General features: G+C 38.3%; 1 protein-coding gene across 2 annotated transcripts in view; it reads right to left on the reverse strand.

The window, feature by feature from the left end:
- Positions 1-15,445, reverse strand: part of LOC114239569 (zinc finger protein rotund) — a 225,790-nt gene extending 210,345 nt beyond the window's left edge. For both annotated transcript variants that reach the window (XM_089739668.1, XM_089739667.1), the window contains exons 1-2: positions 15,225-15,445; positions 5,744-6,369 (exon numbers count right to left, since the gene is read on the reverse strand). In XM_089739668.1, the coding sequence (XP_089595794.1) occupies positions 5,744-5,917 (174 nt within the window). In that variant the 5' untranslated portion in view covers positions 5,918-6,369; positions 15,225-15,445. The remainder of the gene's footprint in view (positions 1-5,743; positions 6,370-15,224) is intronic.
- Positions 15,446-23,054: the final 7,609 nt, after the last annotated feature.

Below are 23,054 nucleotides of genomic sequence, written 5' to 3' on the forward strand. Positions count from 1 at the left end.
TCGAAATCTCTATTGCGTGCCAAAATTACTCAAACCTCAAAATATAAGTGAAAACTAAATCAAACGCTGTATAAATTTAATATGCTTAAATATTGGCGTGTATATATTTTGTCACATACAATGTTCATAGCCTTCACATCCAACCCCCGATTGGAGGGTTGATTAATGATCTCACAGAGACGTCGTCACACAAACGTACCGCAAGACCCGATTGTTTCTTCAAACTCCGTCAAATTCAAGAAAAGTAACACAATAATAAAATGAAATTAAATCGAATCTATCGACCGGCTACTATGATTTGCTACGATACTATACTATTGATAGAAGCTAGTTCGGATTGTCGAAGGTCCTGAACTTAGAGATGGCTTCGACAGTATTAAGCTTATTACCTCGGTAATGGCATTTCTTTCGGCTTTTGGCGGGACTTATGCATAACTAAAGCCAACGGTAAGGTTTAATCTCGTGTTTTTATTGTTATTATTTAATATTACTTATGGACTCGATAGACTGTCCTTTGTGAATGTTATAAATCCGAAATTTTCATCTATATAATAATATATAGTCTATATAATATATAAATGAATTGCTGTTCGTTAGTCTCGCTAAAACTCGAGAACGGCTGGACCGATTTGGCTAATTTTGGTCTTGAATTATTTGTCGAAGTCCAGAGAAGGTTTAAAAGTTAGATAAATATGAAAATGCTCGGAATTAAATAAAAATAACAAATTTGTTCATTCATCAACCACTTTGGCGCCTCTTATAATTTTCAATAGTTTCAACTGTTGTTTGTCTGACAAAAATTAAAATAAAATATTAATTCTTCAAAATACGAACGTGGACACCTACGATACTACGTGAAATCACAGTTCGTGGATTATAAATACAGCAAACGATCTTTGGTACCGAACTTCAACTATGCCAGCACGCCCACTGAGTTTCTCGCCGGATCTTCTCGGTGGGTCACGTTTCCCAACCGGTGGTAGATTATGCGAAGCACTGCTCTTGCTGGGGCCAGTGTTAGCAACACTTCCGGTTTGAGCCCCGTGAGCTCACCTACATGTTAGGGTGAAGCTGAAATAGCCTCTCAAAGCTATCAGTATAAAAAAAATGCCAGTACTCAATAAAATCTTCAATGCGAGCAAGTTTATGAAGCAATGACGTCACACGGTCGCGCGTGCCTTCCTGTCACTTCCCTGGTCTCCTACAGCTCAGGTCCATGACTCCGCACCAACAAAAACCATCGACAAAAACGCAAACAACCTGTGTTGTTATCTTAAAACTGTCACGCACGGTTGCTTGCGATTGTCTATGGCTTGGCATCAAGCGCGATCAGGGTACCGCGAAGTGGTTTTGTTTGGACCGTTTCGTCTAGGGCGTCTATGGCAAAATTATAATTTGCGTAATTACTGGTGGTAGGACCACTTGTGAGTCCGCGCGGATAGGTTCCACCGCCCTGCCTATTTCTGCCGTGAAGCAGTAATGCGTTTCGGTTTGAAGGGTGGGGCAGCCGTTGTAACTATACTGAGACTTTAGAACTTGTATCTCAAGGTGGGTGGCGCGTCTACGTTGTAGGTGTCTATGGGCTCCAGTAACCACTTAGCACCAGGTGGGCTGTGAGCTCGTCCACGCACGTAAGCAATAAAAATAAAATAAAAAAATGGACCTCATCATAGTGTTCATCTATGTACTCCACTAATGACATTATACCAAGCGATTCGTGACCTCTATTCGTGAACATCAAACAGATGACTCGCTTAGTCGAATACGAAATTGAATTGACTCTATTAGCGAAACAAAAAGCGTTAGATTTCAGCTGCTTTCAGACTACGCTATAATATAATCGCATATAGTAAGTATATAGCTCATAGCACAACAATATCACACACCATACGTTATGGACACGTTCACATTGTACTGTACTATAAAAATGTACAACAGGGACCGCAGCGCATAAAATAAAATTTCCTCTGTTCCAAAATCTTCTATTATAATAATAATCAGGTAATTAATAATGAACACTTTTATTACGTCTTGCTCATTTTTCAACCGTCTTCGCCATCTTCCAATTCTCTGTCATTCTGTCTGTCATTCTCTTCTCCCTTTCTTTCCGTTTTCTCTCACTCACATCTTAACGCTCCGTTTCACACTCTGTCATACGTTCCGTTCTTACCAATCCTACATATATTATTGGCTAAGTATACGCTGCATATAATATATATGGTACTATAGTATAACGTAATCTGAAAGCAGCTTTAAACAAACACGGAAACTTGTATGGACTTTGTTCCAATCATAAATATGAGGGTCACAGACAAAAGTAAGATCTTCCATCGAGTGGGTGAGGTTTCTCAGTAGACCGTCGGTCAAATTTTTATTCTTCCTTTTTCAAGATTATCTTGAAAATGTCGTCGGTAAGGTTCAGGAATCCATCGAATATCTTATGTTCTTTATTAACTACCGCTGCAAATACAAGCGATATGATACAAGATATCAAATTATCTCGGAAATTAAGTAGTTATAACCTTTTCCATTTCAGGTTGGACAGAGCAGACTGTTAAAATGAACTGTGATATCATTGTTCAATTTAGTTTAACGATTTCCTATAGAAAACCTCCCGTAGTTGCAATTAAATATTTTTTGGCTCCTGCCCTCAAAACCTCAAAAGGTAATTTAAGCAAACTCTTCAATACGCGTTATTCATTGAATCAGCAAATTCGCCGGTTGGTTTACTAAAGAGAAACAATATAACTTGATTTTTATTTATTAAGTCCCTTTGGAAGAATGTTCCAGAGTCTCCTTTAGTTTTTTTTTTTAATAATATCATTCGGTCTCAGCCCAGAGGTGAAAGAGCCCTTTTCCAAACAAGACTGAACTTTTGCTTCGCAAAGCCAAAAAGGTATGTACTTAAAAATGAACAATTGTTACTCGTTGCATTGTCGAAAGAAATCGCGTCCCATAACCTTGGTCGAAATTTGTTTTTTTATTTTTATTGCTTAGATGGGTGGACGAGCTCACAGCCCACCTAGTATTAAGTGGTTACTGGAGCCCATAGACATTTACAACGTAAATGCGCCATCCACCTTGAGATGTAAGCTTATTCCAAAGAAATTCTATTTCAAAATCAGCATACGGAACCACAAGCAAACAACCGTTTCTAACTTAACGAAATTTATTCACAGCCTCTTCTTTATTTTTGATTGACTTCCTATTGGGTCCATGCGGCGGAGTCTGCGGTCTGACAAAAACTCGTCACGTTTCGAATACGTGGGTAATCAACTAGTTAACTGTTGACTTTGGACACCTGTTCCGGTGGATGCTGATGAATGAACTGGTCCAGTGAATGAACGAGGAGGCTTCGGAGTCGCTATGGCTTTTCGTACAGGGAGGGCGATCACGCTACGAGGCAATGAACCATGCAACCGTCGTGGCCTAAAGGATAAGACGCCCGGTGCACTCTCGTATTGAGCAATGCGAAGGTGCCGGTTTTTTTTATTTTTTTTTTAGGGATTTAATGACCTGGTAAATAAGACCTTTAAGTCATGTCTTATTATAGTTTATATTCTTATTTTTATGAAAAATAATAATCTGAAGTGAAATGAAGTGAAGATGATTAATTTGAGATATTAATCAACTGGGATGAAATTAAATGAAATGAGCTGATATGGGATAAAATATAATCTCAGTAAAATTGTGGTAATTTACTGAGATTTTTTCAGTGGAATTTTTGGAGGATCCCGAGAAGTTACGTCCAGCGGCTTTGTTTCATTTTCTCACATTTGTGCACCTTCGCAGATATTAAACAGTTAATAAACCATCGTTATTACACACTTAAACCTGAAGAAACACTAAATAGACAAAATAAAACAAATCACACAACTTCACTTCTCGCGTTCCCGCCAAAAAGTCCGAATGTGCCGGTGTCCGAATCCCGCAGACGGTTACCGATTTTGAAACGCTTTTATTAGCTTCGAAGGTAACAGAATTTTTTTAAATGTTATTTTCTAGGACTTGAAGACGTTCGATAAATTTGAATATTTGCCATATGCCTCAAAAACCGATGACTAAGACTAAGGCTAATATTTTGACCAGTATAAGAACAGAATAAGAAAATATGAAATTAATTGTTTCTTTCATTTGCTATTTAAGTGTGTGTTATAAGTTTTAAACTACCTAATATTAATCTTTTCTAACGAAAAACGTACTGGACACAAGTTTACGAAGAGCTTCCACGATGAAGTGATTAACATCGTGTAATAAAAATCAAACCCGCAAAATTATAAATTGCGTATTACTGGTGGTGGGACGTCTTGTGAGTCCGCAGGTAAACTAAATTAAAAGAAATAAATGTCTATTAAAAGTCCTCGAGATGTCACTTTCAGATATTTTCTTCCATTTTACTGATGGCAAGAAATCTTGTGAGTCGGCAGGTACCACACCCTGCCTATTACTGCCGTGAAGCAGTAATGCGTTTCGGTTTGAAGGGTGGGGCAGCCGTTGTAACTATACTTGAGACCTTAGAACTTATATCTCAAGGTGGGTGGCGCATTTGCGTTGTAGATGTCTATGAGCTCCGGTAACCACTTACACCAGGTGGGCTGTGAGCTCGTCCACCTATCAATAAAAAAAATACACTTAGATCGAACTTAGATATAAAAGCGTCCAGAAAGTAAAAATTCTATTAGTACGGTAAAAACAAGACCGAAATTTTCACCTGCTATCTCTTGAAATTATAAAAATTCAAATCGGCCCTAAATAAAACACGTAATCACTGGTAACAATAGTTTAAATTTAATTGAAGCTTTCAATTAATCGTTTGTAATTAATTAGCAAAGCTTAACGGTTGATTACGCAACTTCAGAAGCTCGTTCGAAAGCTCGTTTCATGTCACTAATAGATTTTCACGTTTGATGATAAATTGTTGAGGAGAAAAAAATTGAGAGCTTTAAACGACTGCCCTGAATTGTCATGAGCGTTTGACTACTGAGTAGTTTAGCCGCTTGATGATAAGTGGATCTTTGTAATTCTTCTATTATACTCCAATGTAGTCCAGTATTTTGTTTACAGCTTACCAGCCGGGATAAATCTTTTGTGGTCCATTAAGATAGGGGCCAATTTTTTGTTATAGATGGCCTAATAAACATACAGATCATTTGATATTAAGTGGTTAGTAATTTTAGATTTGCAGTTTTGCACTCCATTTCCTGTCAGCGCATAAACGTCAATGTGCCATTTCCTTATTGACTGTTATTTGACATTTTTGTGTCCCCTTAAAATAATGATACTTGCATATTTTTAATCGGAAAAGTAAAAACTATATACCTAACCCAATTCATCCCAGGCGCCCTACATACCCGATCCTGTAGACCGAATGGTAAACAGTCGACGTCGCCCAAAGCACGTCATTACGGATCCTCCCGATCCATTAACGGTGCTTTTAGGTACCACAAACACCAGTCACCGTGCTCGTTGAACCCGTCGCTTGCGACGAAGGGCTCGACGAGCGAATTAACCCACAGACACAGCCCACTGAGTTTCGCGCCGGATCTTCTCAGTGGGTCGCGTTTCCGATCCGGTGGTAGATTCTGCGAAGCAATGCTCTTCCTAGGGTCAGTGTTAGCGACACTCCAGTTTGAGCCCCGTGAGCTCACCTACTAGTTAAGGTTACGCTGAAATAGCCTCTCAAGGGTATCATCTTAGGTAGGAAAAAAAAATAGGCGCATAGGTTAATTGGAAAAAGGTTTACCTTGATCGGTGGGGCGTAATCGACTGCCATCATGCAGTCACTGTTCACCCCCGCTTCGGTCTTGATCATGGGGGGTCCGTGGTGGTACATCCCCATTTGGTGGTGATGCATCCCACTTTCACCACGGCTGTACCACGTGGTGTACATGCTGCAGTTCGTATCGCGAACACTCATAAATCCATTTTCAAATTTAATTCTGGAATGTTCAGGTGGAAAATGGCTAATCAAACGAGAACCAAGTCATGAAATAGAACATTGGGTATTTATTAGAAATTTAAAGTTACAAATCTTCACTGTCACATTGATTTTTGTTCATTTATTTGAGCATTTATCTAATGTTCTTCACTATAATATTGTTTTAAAAACTATTACTTAATTATTTTTTTATAGTAAGTCATTTTATTTTTAATTTTTCTTTTGATTACACCAAAATTTAAAGTATTTTAAATACAAACATCAACCGTACTTTGAACAAGCATGATCGAGATATTTTTATTTGACATTGACGAGAGCAGGGCACCAATATTTTTATTTCGATTTTAAATCAACAATAAACTTCATTGCGCTCGGAGGTTTAGTTAAACTATATTATGTATTGTCAAACAATTTTGCAGCCACGTATGCATCTGAAACAAACAAAAAAAAATACCTTTTATTTTCTTGTAACAAAAAATAATTGCTTATTTAAGGCTTTTATTTTGAACATGTTAAGATAATATTTCATTATACTTTTCTTTTTTCTTTTTTTTTATTGCTTAGACGGGTGGACGAGCTCACAATCCACCTGGTGTTAAGTGGCTACTGGAGCCCATAGACATCTACAACGTAAATGCGCCACCCACCTTGAGATAAAAGTTCTAAGGTCTCGAGTATAGTAACACCTATGTTTCCTACCTATGCTGATATAAACTATTATGCAACTTTATGTATGTTATAATATCGAAAGGTGAAAGGATATTTGGCTTAAGCGACATTTTTGCAACTTTACAGGAGAGCCATTTAAAGTTTAAAAATTAGAAAAAATATCACGACAATAAAACTTTTTTAGGTATTTGAATGGAGTCAACTTAATTGAAGTTCAATTAAAAGTATCCAATTTTTATTTTTGTTTGTTTGATAGTTGGACAAGCTCACAGCCCACAAGGTGCTAAGTGGTTACTGGAGTCCATAGACATCTACAACGTAAATGCGCCACCCACCTTGAGATATGAGTTCTAAGGTCTCAGTATAGTTACAACGGCTACCCCACCCTTCAAACTGAAACGTATTACTGCTTCATGGCAGAAATAGGCAGGGTGGTGGTTACCCGTGCGGACTCACAAGAGGTCCTACCACAAATAAAAGTTATTTTTGTAAGCTCGCGTTCCATTGCCGGTTCCACCCTGAGACACGATTCCCAAAATCGCGTTACATTGCGCTGCAACAATGTACCTACTTGTTTAGGCATTAAAAAAAACCAGTCAAGTAACCATGAATCTAAATTATCCATCGATGGTACATTAATTAATTCAACCAGGGACTCGAACCGGCTATACCTTAGCGCCTTATCAACGGCGTACGACCATTGAATTGCAAATCGACAATAAACATGTGAACTATACGTGTAAGTGCGGTTCATTGACCGCTAAGCCACGCCCATTCGGCACGCCCACCGGACCCGCCCTCCGATGATGACGTCATTGATCACACAGCATACTCCCACAATGGTATCGAAGCGATAGCACGAAATGCGGTAATCGTATTGTGATTACGGGAAGCGGTAATCAGTTCATTGTCTCCTATAATTTTGCGGTCTCTTATAGATACTAATGGTCCCGCAGTAGTCGAAATACGAGACTATAATTAATTTAAATTATAAATTTGAACATTATTATCGTTGTATTCTCAAAGACTTATACTTATTTATTCACAGATTTCGCCGAGACTACACTATAGACAAATATAATTCTAATATCGGTACTTGAACCATTGCACCATGGTTCACTTGCGGACTAAATAATAATAATAATAATAATAATAATAATAATGATTGGTTCGAAGTAAGTATCAGTTGAATGGAATATTTGAAATATATTCAACAGATCATTATCAATACATAGTATAAAACAAAGTCGCTTTCTCTGTCCCTGTATCTGTCTGTCCCTATGTACGCTTAAATCTTTAAAACTACGCAACGGATTTTGATGCGGTTGTTTTAATAGATAGAGCGATTGAAGAGGAAGGTTTATATGTATAATAATAATAATAATAATAAGTCAATTTTATTTCCAAAAACAAAGAAAGAAAAAGAAGAAAAACACCTTATCAAATAAAAATTACAAAATTAAATATAAACTTGTGTTTGGAACCCCACTCGGGTCTAGGCCTCCTCCAGCTTGCTCCACTCTTCCCTATCCTTGGCTTTGTTTCTCCATTCTTTTCCAGTTGCTGCTATTATTTCGTCGATCCATCTTTATATGTATAATAACATCCATTAAATAGTGGAGAAAGTGTTACCAAAGTGTTACCAAAATCTCTCACGTTAAGCCCGTGAGCTCACCTACCCGTACGCGCATAGCTGAAATAGCCTCTTAGGCTTTTTTTATTTTTTTATTGCCCTAATAGACAGACGAACATACGGCCCACCTGATGGTGAGTTGTTACCATCGCCCATGGACTTCAGCAATGCTAGGGGCAGAGCCAAGCCGTTGCGTAGCGTTAAGTAATATCCATAAGCCTCGTTTGAAGAAGGACATGTCATAGCGCTCGCGAAACACCGTGGAGGGGAGCTCATTCCAAAGCCGGATGGTGCGTGGCAAAAAATATCTTTGGAGACGCACTGTGGATGAACGCAGTGGCTCCAGGTTGTATGGATGAACTCTGCTCCGGTGGCGGGCGGTATAGCATAATATGATGAATAACACTTTAGTCATCCGTGACCACCAAAACTATAAAGCTATAAAAATTTAACGGCCGTCTGGTGTAGTGGTAAGTGACATGGTCACTACACAAGGGGGTCGCGGGTTCAAATCCCGCCAAGGAAAGATATTTGTATGATAAATATAAAATGTCTTTTCCAGGGCTATGGATGTATATTAAATATATGTATGTGTATAATAAAAATCTTACATTTATTTCCGTTATCTGGTACCTGTAACACAAGCTATTTACGAACTTTGCACGGGACCAGTTAACGTGGCGTGATTGTTAGTAAATATTTATATATATTTACTATTTATTTTTATAAAAGTATTCGAAAAATCCATAATAATGTAATTAAAAAAATTAAAACGTAACATTAAGCCGTAAAAATTGTTTGAATACAATTTAATTGCTATGCTCGTAAATACAATATTGATAACATCAATAATTCCTAACATAAAATTCCAATTGCGACAATTCACTTCATAACGAATTTCAAAATTTTAATTGAATTAATATTAATAAGCAACCTTATCCAATAATGCAGTTGTTTCCAACACGAAATTAATTAACTCGTCAAATAATAATCGAACAAGTGAATCGTGAAATAAAACGAACATTTTGTTAACGGATCAATTATGAGTCTCAATTATGATGGTCCAAGTTTAAAGCTCAAAGCGGTTTTGTCAGTTTGGCGGAGTACATTAAAAGCTCCTTATTCGCGCTTCCTTCATTCGCGGTTTTACTATTTGCTGATTAAAAAAAAGCTCTCAATTCCCTTATTCGTGGCTAAACTTTTTTTATTCGCGAATACAATCTTTACATCGGTACATACACATTGATAAAAAGGATTCCAATATGTAGGTATGCAACCGAATATGCTTTGTAAACGCGCTTTTGCATATCCACGGTTTCTGTTTCCTCGGCATATTTACGGAACATACAGCCCACGAATAAAAAGGTTTTACTCTATTCGCTAACGGCAAATTGATCGCTACATTCATGTAATCGCGGACTCAACTTTTTGTACCTACAAGGTACTCAGAGTCCTATTCATCATCATCATCATCAGCCCACAGTCGCCCACTGCTGGACATAGGCCTCTCCTAATCCTCATCGACGTCTTGCCGTCTACCCTTCGGAGGTCATCACACCACCTAGTCTGTAGAGACCTATTAAAGTCAGTTTTTCTCTAGAAATTTTTTATTGTTGTTTTATCCTCTACCTAATTTAAACTAATTTGAAGTGACCACGAAAACTGTAACTGTATTCAAGATGTCCGATATATCTTATATCTTTAAACGAGCAATTCTTGTATATAAATATATGTATATATATATATAATCTGAATCTCAGAAAAGGCTCCAACGATTTTCATAAAATTTAGTATACAGGGGATTCCGGAGGCGATAAATCGATCTAGCTACGATTTATTTTCAGAAAACGTTGTTTTAATTCGTGTTTTCAATAATCAACTTTATCGATAATTTTGATTTTTTCTTTAAGCAACCAGTTCATATTTTATTATTAATCTGTCGGTAAGATCGAAAAATATTATTCATATTTAAACATTTTATCAATATGTTAATTGTATTTAAATATAATTTCTAAAAAATACAATTTATAAAAAAAAAACCGGCCATTATCTAGTGATAATAACTCGAGATGAATCTGTAATGTAGTATTCGTAATTATGTCTTTTAGCGTACTTATATGTTTTTTAATGTGCTCAAAATTAACGGGTGCGTTTTAAATATTAAAAAAAATGTACAGCCGTGTTTTGTTATAATTATTAACACAACACATACACAACACAACACAACAGTTACAATTAGTTGACATTGAACGTAGTAATCGACGAACCTTATTAAGCTCTTTATTTTTAACGAAAACGTATTATATAGTGCACGCTTAATCCAATACCCAGATGCGACTCGCACTAGTTAATTCCTTTCGATACATATTCATTAAATAACAAATATTTTTGTCTGTCAAAACTATGGTCTTAGTGGACCAGTGTCGATAATTTTTAAAACCAAAAAAAATAATAGTACTAACTTTTGGTCGATTATCATCTATATTTCATATATTTCAGATACCTATTGATGGGCTAGGTCACTCAGGTATATAAGTTATTTTTTTCACTTTTTATTATTTTTAAAGGCTTCTACCCTGGTCTATAGCGTGTAGAAAGTTTATGCCTTAAACCAAACGTCACAAGCGGCAGCTAAAAGCCGTTTCGTTTAAAATGAATCGTCCAGATTATCCGTGAACTCCATTGTTCAAATTTTAATTGTACAATAATTATTATAAATCTCAGAACGGGCGTTTAATTAGATTTTTTTGTGTATCCATTGAACTTGGAGTTATTTAACTTAAATAATAGGCTGTCTCTATTTACGAGTAAATAATATTTTTAACACGCTTTTATGTATGTGTGTTTGTATGTAATGGAATCTTTGAACGATAAGTTATCCTATTAACTTCAACTAGTGATCGCCCGGTAGTCGAAATTCGACTATAATTATTAAAACTTTAAGTTTGTACATTATTATGATTCTATTGTCAAAGACTATTATATTTCTATAATCATAGATTTCGCCAAGACTACCTACACTTTAGACCAATATTAATAAAGACAAACCATATTTAATCTATTCTCAATTTGACCATAGATAAAGCCTCGAATATATTAAGTGTATAATCTATGGATAAAGCAATAAGAAAGGTTTGACAATAAGCAAATAGTATGCATGCGTGTGTGTGTCAAATACATGGTAGTGTGTGTAATGTTCTTTTATTGATTTAATGTATCTTTTATGGATAATTAAAAAAAAAAATTAGAATTCTGCACTCCTTCTCTATATTCTCTATAAGTGTGGGAAATTTCATACTCCTCCGTCCGCGCAATTTTCGTAAAAAGGGGTACAAAGTTTTAGCTTAACGTATTACCTAATACATAGATATTTGCACATGCATCAAGCAACGATGACAATAAAATAATTTTATAACGTTGCCTTTAATATCTGGTCCATTTAATGACCTGTATCAATAGGTTAAAGAAAAAATATGAAATTTTTAATTCGAGTAGTATTTATGCGTACCCTTTTAGTGTTTTTAAACCACATACCGAGGGTTAAAATGCTATTTGGTTTAAGTGATATTTTTTCAATTTCAAAAGAGAGAGAGAGAGAGCCATTTAAATTTTAAAAACTGAAATAAATATCGTAACCATAAAACTTCGTCAATTATTTGAACTTCAATTGAATACGTTTTTTTTTTATGCCAGTACTAAGTAAATAAAAAAAATATATTTGAAGACAGACTTATCAGTTCTTAACATATTAAATTCACCGGTCTACACGTGGTCACGACGCTTGCAGAACCCCCAAATTTCGGGAGCTCACCTGTCACTAAAAATAACTCAGACCTGACGACGTTGCTAACACGAACCCTAGCAAGAGCAGTGCTTCGCAGAATCTACCACCGGATCGGAAACGCGACCCACTGAGAAGATCTGGCGAGAAATTCAGTGGACTATATGTGGGTTAATTTACTCGTCGAGCCCTTCGTCGCAAGCGACGGGTTCGACGACAACAACGACCGGTGCTTGGGGTACCTAAAAGCACCGTTAGTGGATCGGGAGGATCCGAGGTGACGTGTTTTGGGTTTTTTCTAATGATATATATACCTACTTAGCTAATATTCACGAATGACTTCCACGTTGAAGGGATACCTACCTAGTACAGATTAGAATACCATCGTGTGATTATTGGTGGGTTCTTGTTTTTTGTTTATTTTTTTGCCCTTATAGACCGACGAGCATACGGCCCACCTGATGGTGAGTGTTTACCGTGGCTCATGGACGTCAGCAATGCCAGGGGCATAGCCAAGCCGCTGCCTACCGAAAAGCCCGAAAGCTTGTCCTGCCTATTTATACCGTGAAGATCAGGCATTGTACTAAAAATCTCAGACTGCGATGTTGATTTCTATGGGCTCCGGTAACCACTTAACGCCAGGCGGGCCGTCAGCTCCTTTTTTTTATTTGTTGCTTAGATGGGTGGACTATCTCACAGCCCACCTGGTGCTAAGTGGTTACTGGAGCCCATAGACATCTACGACGTAAGCGCGCCACCCACCTTGAGATATAAGTTCTAAGATCTCAGTATAGTTACAACGGCTGCCCCACCATTCAAACCGAAACGCATTACTGCTTCACGGCAGAAATAGACAGGGCGCTGGTCCCTAACCGCGCGGACTCACAAGAGGTCCTACCACCAGTAAGAGGCCCTTCACCCATCTACGCAATAAAATAAAAATTTAACCTTATTGAGTGATTAATTAACTCTGAATCGACAACCTTTCGTTACAGACTCGATGGCTGTCGCAACCTTTATATTCTAAGCATACTCTAAGAAAGGATTTATTTAAACTTTCCCTTTAGAAGGATGGAACGCCGTCATTTTAAAATTTAGCAGTTATTTTTACTGGTGGTAGGACCTCTTGTGAGTCCACGCGCGTAAGTACCACCACCCTACCTATTTCTGCCGTGAATCAGTAATGCGTTTCGGTTTGAAGGGTGAGGCAACCGTTGTAACTATACTTGAGACCTTAGAATTTATATCTCAAGGTGGGTGGCGCATTTACGTCGTAGATATCTATGGACTCCAGTAACCACTTAACACCAGGTAGGCTGTGAGCTCGTCCACCCATCTAAGAAATAAAAATAAAAAAAAATTCACGATACTTCATACTGTATAATTAACTCTAAGCCAGTGCGTTATAGATTTGAAGTTTATATCTCAAGTTTGATAATCTTGAACGAATCAAGATTCGCTAATAAAGATTTCCATTAAAAATCTTATAGGTACGTACCTAATTACCGTAACGTAGTTTCAGAAAAATAAACTGATTCACCCTTCGCTATATGATTTAAAAGTTTTGAAATAAGCAACGAGCGATCGCTCAACTTTGGCTGCCAAAGCTGGTGTGGCTCGCTGGAAACAGAATTCGAATATCACTCGCTTTTACATGCATCCTTACCAATCATTGACGCCCTAAACACGTCATTACGGATCCTCCTGATTCACTAACGGTGCTTTTAGGTACCACAAGCACCGGTCACCGTCCTCGCCGAACCCGTCGCGTGCGACGAAGGGCTCGACGAGTGAATTAACCCATAGACACAGCCCACTGAGTTTCTCGCCGGATATTCTCAGTGGGTCGCGTTTCCGATCCGCTGGTAGATTCTGCGAAGCACTGCTCATGCTAGGGCTAGTATTAGCAACACTCCCGGTTTGAGCCGCGTGAGCTCACCTACAAGTGAGGGTGAAGCTGAAATAGCCTCTCAAGGCTATCAACAGTTAGGAAAAAAAACCATTGACTATATGATTGAATTTCTCAATACCCAATTGCACTGTGCACTACAGGTCGAGCTAGCTAGCACCCGGAATTACTAAGTAGACATCACAACCTCAATGCTGTCGTTCTTGAGACATGAGGCTGGGGTCCCAACGGCACGACAGCAATCTCAGCTTTCAAACTGCATTAATTATTTTAGGCATTATTGCTTTAGGCAGCGACTTGGCTCTGCCCCTGGCATTGCTGAAGTCCATGGGCGACGGTAACCACTCACCATCAGGTAGGCCGTATGCTCGTCTGCCTATAAAGGCAATAAAATAATAATAATAATAATAGACTGTAGTCCAATCTGTTTTTTTTTCGTCAAGTGGACATCAACAGTGTAAGTTCCGCTACCTTAAGAAATGATTTCTAAATCTCAGTTTTAATAGTAAAACAGCTGTCTTCAAACCAAAACGCATTACCTACTAACTGCGTGGGTAGGTACCACCACCCCGCCTATTTCTTCCGTGTAACAGTAATGCGTTTCGGTTTGAAGGATGGGGCAGCCGTTGTAACTATACTTGGGACCTTAGAACTTATATCTCAAGGTGGGTGGCGCATTTACGTTGTGGATGTCTATGGGCTCCAGTAACCACTTAACACCAGGTGGGCTGTGAGCTCGCCCAGCCATCTAAGCAATAAAAAAAAACTGTTTCGTAAAAGCAATAAGCGGATTGGTGATAAGAACCCGAATTGGCTTACAATGCAGTACCACTAATATCTAATTAAGCAAATTTATTAGATTTTATTCCTTCACTGTGGAAGTCAATCGTAAATATTTGTTAAGTACGTATTTCATTAGAAAAATTAGTACCTGCCTGCGGGATTCGAACACCGGTATAGTCGCTTCCCCAGACCCGAATGAAATGGGCATCTTATCAATTAGGCCACGATTTCGAAAATAACTTTTTTTTAAACAATAACGACTACTTTAGTACGTAAATGCTATTTTTTTTATTTATCTTTATAGTTCAACATTACTTGTTAGGTTCTATGTTCTTTTGCGTAGTATATATAATACGCACAAAACCCTCCATATCTTATGACCAAAACGTAAGCTCATTCATATCGTTTATATGTGAAATACCAGATTATTAGTCAACTTTATATGTACCTAGATCTAAAATTTAATATCACGATTTATATAAAAAACTATCCCGGACACGTAAGTACGTACCTTTTCAAACCGAAAACCATTGCAAGATCACGAATCCAAAAAAAAAAACCAGTCAAAACAACCCACTGACACTATTCACTTATCACACAGCCATAGACAAAAAACATCGTGAAAAACTCAACATTTTTTTTTTTCGATTCCTTTTTTTTATCTGCGCTCCACCGAGCCAGAGCCGTCCGCGGCGATGCCTTTGCCTGTACTAAAAACCTGTGGCCGCGAGTCTATGGGCGTCGTTTGCTAGGAAGAGACGGAAGTATAGGTTCGGTTGTGTAAGAGCGAGATGGTAGCGTTGCTTGTGGGCGTTCTAGTGTGGGTGGGGCCTTAGTTTGCAAAGCAGCCTTCAGGACAGCAGAAGGCTCGCTCTACCAATATTTCATGCCGTCCAGCCAGTTTTTGCTCAGCGGAGCGCTGTCTCTGTTGGAGCTTTTTTTTTTTTTTCTATAACTAACTACGAGACGTGGTGTGTTCGATTTTAATTCGCGTCGCTTGTGGTAGGTTATGGGATAGTTACGCAATGTCCAATGGAGGAGTTTTTTTTTTTTGCAATCAAAGAAAAATGTTTTGAATAAACTGTATGTATATTGACTATTTTTGATAGCAATACATTTAAAGTTCAAATGGAGACAAACAATTTGAGTTTTGATATTTAAAAAAAAAGTTAGACAATTAAATTTTATTCATGACAATTTTGTCTCGCATTGAAATTAAAACAAAATGAAAGAATAAAAATTAGAAAATATCATTGCTGTTAATAAGATAATAAGATAAAAAGTTATTATCTGAAATTAACGAATTCGGTTGAAAGAAAAACAAAGAAAAGAAAATAGAATAAAATTAAAGTTTCAAAAAAAAACAATTTCAATCGAATACATACCAACGGTCATTCTTTGATGGTGAAATTTAAAATTTCAAATATCGTACACCCTTGGATTCCAATTTTCGAATTTGAACTTGGAACGTCCAGTTTGGATGATGGGCAAAAACTGACCGCGCGATGCCGCCCGTCATCTGCGTAAGGCAAAGACATGCATGGAGTCGATATGACAATAAAATAAATGTTTTAATATTTTTTCATAACATTTATATCTTTGTCTATTAACTCATATACGATGTATATACACGACTAGTTCATTTAATTTTCATTGTATGATTAGGCGTGCATGAATTATTTCACCGAATAAGTGTATTTCAAAGTTAAAAGGGGGATGGAACCCATAATTCGCAGTAGTCAGCGTAACAGACTTAAAAGGCGATGATATTATATAATATAAGATTATAAATTGTATAAATAGTTATAATATAAGAAGAATAGATAAGATGAGCATATTACGACAGTACTTACAAGAAGTCATTTCTTGTCCGGAATAATTGAGCACGAGTGAATGAAATGAAGCCAAGCCCTGAGCAATGTCATTTTAATCATCAAAGTGTTCAATTATTCGATAAATAAACTATAGACTATACTTCAAATTTATAAACTGTATTCTGTCGTAATGAATTTAAGATTTAAGATGCACAAGCCTCAAAGCTAATTCAAGGCTTGCTCTTGTCTGAAGAAAACAACTCCAAAAAAGTTATTTCAACTACGTATCGACAGTCGAAATTTTTATTGATTTTATATGTGCTTTCACTGGCTGATTCTCACAATGCAATATTAAATAATTTTTAAGCCAAGTAATCCACCAATCGTGCATGATTTAAAAATATACCTCTCTGTCACTGTTGTTAAAATACGAGTATCTGTACTAAAAAATATATGACCCTAAAGAACTTACGGGTAGTTGTGTATTAACTAAATAATAATTTAAAAAAATAAATAAAAAAAATAACTAAGGAGACTCCTTGCACGTCGCTGTCTGAACAGAAATGTGCCGCCCAAGCGCGCAGACTACGCGCAAAAAGGAGGTACCCAACTATCGGCTCGTTTTCATCACATACGTTCCACGTTAGAGAGGGACGCACGTATGTCTGTACATTCATTCTTTTGTAGCACAGAAAAAAAAACGGTAATTAGATTATGAAGATTAATTTAATAAGAATGTTTTTTTCTTTCAAATACTGATTCTGATTTGGAAATTATTACAGTTTCAGCTGTGTGTACTGTGGGTGAATCCAACACACCAACAGGCTCTATCATAGGCTACCTGTAAGATCGACAAGAGAAAAAAATCCCGATCAAACTGTTGGAATTTTTTTTTAAAACATGAATGGCATGAAAAAGTTGTGGTCTATGCCCAGCAGTGGGTGCCAAGGAGCTGAAGATAAAATCTAGCGATTGACTCAAACACCTAGACCACGGATCCACAGTAGATTATGTTTGACTATAATGTTGCCAGGGCGTTCTAGAACGATTTATATTCATTTTTAAATTATACGTTGGCAGTTCGTAGCATAGCCAATATTATTATAATAGGGGTTAAAGTATGAAATTGCCGTTTCATTGTAATAGGTACTTCGAATTGACATAGAAAATGAAACCCGCAAAATTATAATTTGCGTAATTACTGGTGGTAGGACCTCTTGTGAGTCCGCACGGGTAGGTACCACCGCCCCGCCTATTTCTGCCGTGAAGCAGTAATGCGTTTCGGTTTGAAGGGTGGGGCAGCCTTTGTAACTATACTGAGGTCTTAGAACTTATATCTCAAGGTGTGTGGCGCATTTACGTTGTAGATGTCTATGGGTTCCAGTAACCACTTAACACCAGATGGGCTGTGAGCTCGTCCACACATCTAGGCAATAAAAAATAAAAACATGATTTAACTGATCTGCAGAAAGAAACGCGTGTTGAAACTTGAGTTGCCTTATTGAATCGATACAGAAATGAAGGAGTATTGAATCGAATTGTGACATGTGATGAAAAATGGATTCTTTACGATATATAGATAATAATGGTAGATATTTTGATTGAATAAATATGTTAATGAAAAAAAAAAAACGAATTTCAATTTTTTAGGACAAATCGGAAATTTCATACTTTAACCCCTAATACTATCCAAAAAGTCTTCTTCAGTTTAACAAAGACATGTCTCAAGTATAAAAAAAAATAGGTTTTTTTTTTACGCCTTTATTAGCTGATGACAAGCATACAGTCTGCCTGATGGTGTATCAATAGCACAGACCAACCTCTGTCCACTCCTGAGTACTTTCCACAAGCCACGTTTGAAGAAGGACATGTCATAGCGCTCTGGAGGGGAGGGAGCTCATTCCAAAGCTGAATAGTATGTGACAGAAATGATATTTGGAAACGCACTGTAGATGAACGCAGTGATTCCAGGTAGTGTGGATGAACTCTGCTCTTTTTTATTTTTCTTTCTTTGATGGGTGAACGTGCTCACAGCCCACCCGGTGTTAAGTGGTTACTGGACATAGACATCTACAACGTAAATGCGCCACCCACCTTGAGATATAAGTTCTAAGGTCTTAGTATAGTTACACCCACCCTTCGAATCGAAACGCATTACTGTTTCAGGGCAGAAATAATCAGGGCCGTGCTTATTTCGGACTCACAAGATGTCCTACTACCAGTAATTACGCAAATTATAATTTGCGAAATGTGCGACGTTAATAATCAGATGAACGGGATAATAATATGAAAGAAGCTTTATAGAATTGTTTGAGGTCATCGCAGGTCACTTCAACACTACAGTCCGGCCGCAGAGAAACTGTAATCAACCAAACAACTTAAACGCGATCAACAATATCCATTCCGAGCTAACACAATGATTTATTGGTCAATGATAATCACTTCTCAATTAAATAATGATCAAGTGAACAATTCTTTTTCGTGGCAAACTCAAAGCTGCGTAAAAGCTACATACAAAATGACACGCCAGAAACATGTTCTTATAGTGGCCGGACTATAAGGAACGCTAATAGTAAGCTTGATCGTTCAACTTAGGTGTTTTAAGTAAATCCTTACACTAATATTCGATCTGTTTCGGCCGCAAACTATTTATGGGAGCCTGTTTGAAGGGCTTAATAAGTATAATAAATAATAAATAAATAAATAAAATTTAGAATTAAGTTCTTATCTAAATTCGTATCCATGGTATGTCCGTCGGCTTCTAGCTAAGCATACTCCGATTAAGTTTGTTGGACCAAAATCCTTACTAATAAAGCATGATAACTGAGTGATTGGTTCAATTCAACCCGTTAATGACACAAGTTTGTGCGTTCGCAAGGACCTCTTTGTCATGGCGCCGCAATTCCAAGGAGTATCCCTGTAACCTTCCGAGAGTATCGGGTTACTTGGGACATTTCGAGCTATGTCCAATTTCGGAGTCATTTAGAAGGCAAAGCCAAGTTGGCGTCCAAAATGCTGGAAGTCCTCAACAGAGCGAAGCGGTACTTCACGCCGGGACAAAGACTTTCGCTTTATAAAGCACAAGTCCGGGCTCGCGTGGAGTACTTCTCCTATCTCTGGGCCAGGGCTCCCAAATATCAGGTACTTCCATTTGACTCCATACAAAAGAGGGTCATTCAGATTGTCGATAATCCCATCAATTAGTTTTTAACATCGTACCACCCGCCACCGGAGTAGAGTTCATCCACACTACCTGGAGCCATTGCGTTCATCCATAGTGCGCTTCCAGAGATCTTTTTTGCCACGTATCATCCGGCTTTAGAATGAGCTCCCCTCTATGGTGTTTCCCGAGCACTATGACATGTCCTTCTTCAAACGAGGCTTGTGGAGAGTACGTAACGGTAGACAGCGGCTTGGCTCTGCCCCTGGCATTGATGAAGTCTATGGGCGACGGTAACCATTCGCCATCAGGTGGACCGTATGCTCGTCTGCCTACAAGAGCAAAACAAATATTTTTCTGCCTACCCACTCAACGAATAACAAGCCGTAACCATATTAATTTCACACGCACATCGCTTACAATCAAAATTGATAAAAACTATTATTTCTCACAAAAGTCGGCAAACTTTCGCTAGATTACATCGGCTGTCGCATCGTAACTATGTGATCGTGTCACCCTAGTTTAAAACCAATTACAGAATCATATTTAGGGTTCCGTAATCACATTAACCATCTGCCGGGAGCGTATTATGAGCTTCTTCGGACACATCTTGCGGTCTCCCAGACATGGATTAGAGAAGCTCATAATTGCGGGTCGCATAGAGAGCAAACGCGCCGTGGGCAGAACACCAGTCAGATGGTTATATCTAGCAAGGAAAGCACTTGGTGGTAATCTGTACGACGTGGTCCATGCCACCTGAACGGTCGAAGGACCGCTTGAACGGTCGGTTAGTTCCTTGTCGTCTGGTTCGTGTCCGTCTTTTAGGAAGTAAGAAAAAGTACTGCCTGCCGCTAGTGACGTACGCCCTCGTTCCATTTCTCTCTTTATTTTTGAATTCTTGTCAAGTGTCTCTCTTAGTCTGCGTCTAGTCGCCGTAGGTCTTATGTCCTGTCAAAGAGGTTGCACGAAACGACACCACCCATGATTGAACACTGTGGGGGAAGGGAACGTCACATGCAGTCGCGATCCTCAGGAGTGAGGAGTGGGCTGTGAGCTCGTCCACCCATCTAAGCAAGAAAAAAAAATATGCTGGACTTTTTTTTAGATTTTTTAAAGGGCAACAATTCTCTCATACATTATTTTCGCGAAACTTTAACCGTTTCCGCAGCGCACCCAACGGAAGCTCTCAAAAGGGATTAAAATCCCGATTTTGAAACATTCTTTATTGATGCTCCGCTTGCATTGGTCTTAGCGTGATGTTATGTAGCCTATAGCCTTCGATAAATGGGCTATCTAAAACTGAAAGATATTTTCAAATCGGACCAGTAGTTCCTGAGATTAGTGCGTTCAAACAAACTCTTCAGCTTTATAATATTAGTATAGATTTATTTTATTTATCTATATGTTTTAATCGAAATCTGTCTAAAAAGCAATAAATGATTTTATTATTATTATATAGGTACTCGTATCGATTCGACGATGACGTAGTTCACATCCTACAGGCGAATTCCTCTGAAAACGTATACGCAATATGGTTCCACATTCACTAATATTTTTGTAATAGAAATCGCAAATTTTCTCAACTAATAATGTTTATTGCATTATGGAGAGATACCGGTATGCCACCTATATCTATAGCTTACTTAAGCGATCCGATGTCATGACTACAACGGCCACTAAACAATACGATTGAGATTTAAATCCTATCTTTCAATATGTACTCACATTCGATAAAGTTTGTTGAGGTTACTAATTTTTTTTTTATTGCTTAGATGTGTGGACGAGCTCACAGCCCACCTGCTGTTAAGTGGTTACTGGAGCCCATAGACATCTACAACGTAAATGCGCCACACACCTTGAAATATAGTTCTAAGGTCTCAGTATAGTTACAACGGCTGCCCCACCCTTCAAACCGAAACGTATTACTGCTTCACGGCAGAAATAGGCGGGGCGGTGGTACCTATCCGTGCGGACTCACTACAGGTCCTACCACCAGTATTTACGCAAATTATAATTTTGCGGCTTACTAGCAGTAAATAGGTAATAAAAAATTATTTTCGGGTACAGAACCATCACTGCCCTTGCCTACTCACACTCGTTCGAATATTTTTTATTATCAACAAGAAAATTCCAAGAGAATATTGTTCTGGTAGAATATTACCATGAATGCATAGAAGACAAGCACACGACCCACTTACTAAGCCGTTTCTTAAAGCAAAGCAGAACTTGATTCTCAAATTCAGGATTGTCGGCTCGTTTGTGATCATACAATCGCAGTCGATTCTTATATCTTATCGTTGCCGCCCCTGACTACTCCCTGAGTCCTGACCACGCAGGAGCCAGTCACCGTCGTCGCCCTAGACACGTCTTTACGGATCCATCAGATCCAATAACCATTGCATTAGACGTCTTCCGCTCTAACACTAGGAGCAGGCTTAGGGACCCCGGTAACCGTACTCGTCGAACTCGGCAAAGAGTTCGACGTGCAACCTAACCTAAGCATCAGCCCGTTGAGTTTCTCGCCGGATCTTCTCAGCGGGTCGCGATTCTGATCTGGTAGTAGATTCATTCGCGAACCAGCTACTCTTGTGTTGTTAGGTCTCCCTTGGAGGCGCTCAGGTAGCTGTTAGCAAATCCCGCCCCTTCTGGCTGAGCCCTTACTCTCTCACCTGTCCTTGTGAAACTGGAAAGGCCTCAGGGCCACCAGTAAGCCCTCAATCATAAAAAGTCGATTCTTATTTATTTGTTCATTAACCCTTCGACTGCCGTGTAGGTCACCGGTGCCCTACGCGGCGCACTGAAGTAATTATGTTGATTTCTTTCTTCGATCTTCATACTAAAGCGCCGGAATATCTAGTAGACTCTGGCAAAGATGAATCCAAAGATACTGAGAATGATCTAGTTTTTTTATTGCCCTTTTAGGCAGACGAGCATACGGCCCACCTGATGGTAAGTGGTCACCGTCGCTCATGGACGTCAGCAATGCCAGGGGCAGAGCCAAGCCGCTGCCTACCATAAAATTCTAAAAATCTATTTCTAAGAGACCTAAAAAAAACTAAAACCTACATTAACATACAAAAGAAGGCAATACAGGTGTCTTAGTAACAGAAATAGACATAATTACTTCAGTACGCCGCGTAGGGCACCGGTGACCTACACGGCAGTCAAAAAGTTAAGCTTCTCTGGTCGTTTATTAAGAGGCAACACGGATCTCGGTTTGAAGATAGGATTCAATGTAGGTGTCCCTCTCTGTTTATAGCGGCTAAACGAGCAAGAAAGAAACGGGTGGAGATCGGATTGAAAATGCCGAACTTGACATTTCAGTATTTATATATAATTTAAGAAAAGCTTCGATTATGCCTATGTA

This window comes from Bombyx mandarina, chromosome A1 (assembly GCF_030267445.1).
Source record: "Bombyx mandarina strain Sakado chromosome A1, ASM3026744v2".
Classification (NCBI taxonomy): domain Eukaryota; kingdom Metazoa; phylum Arthropoda; class Insecta; order Lepidoptera; family Bombycidae; genus Bombyx; species Bombyx mandarina.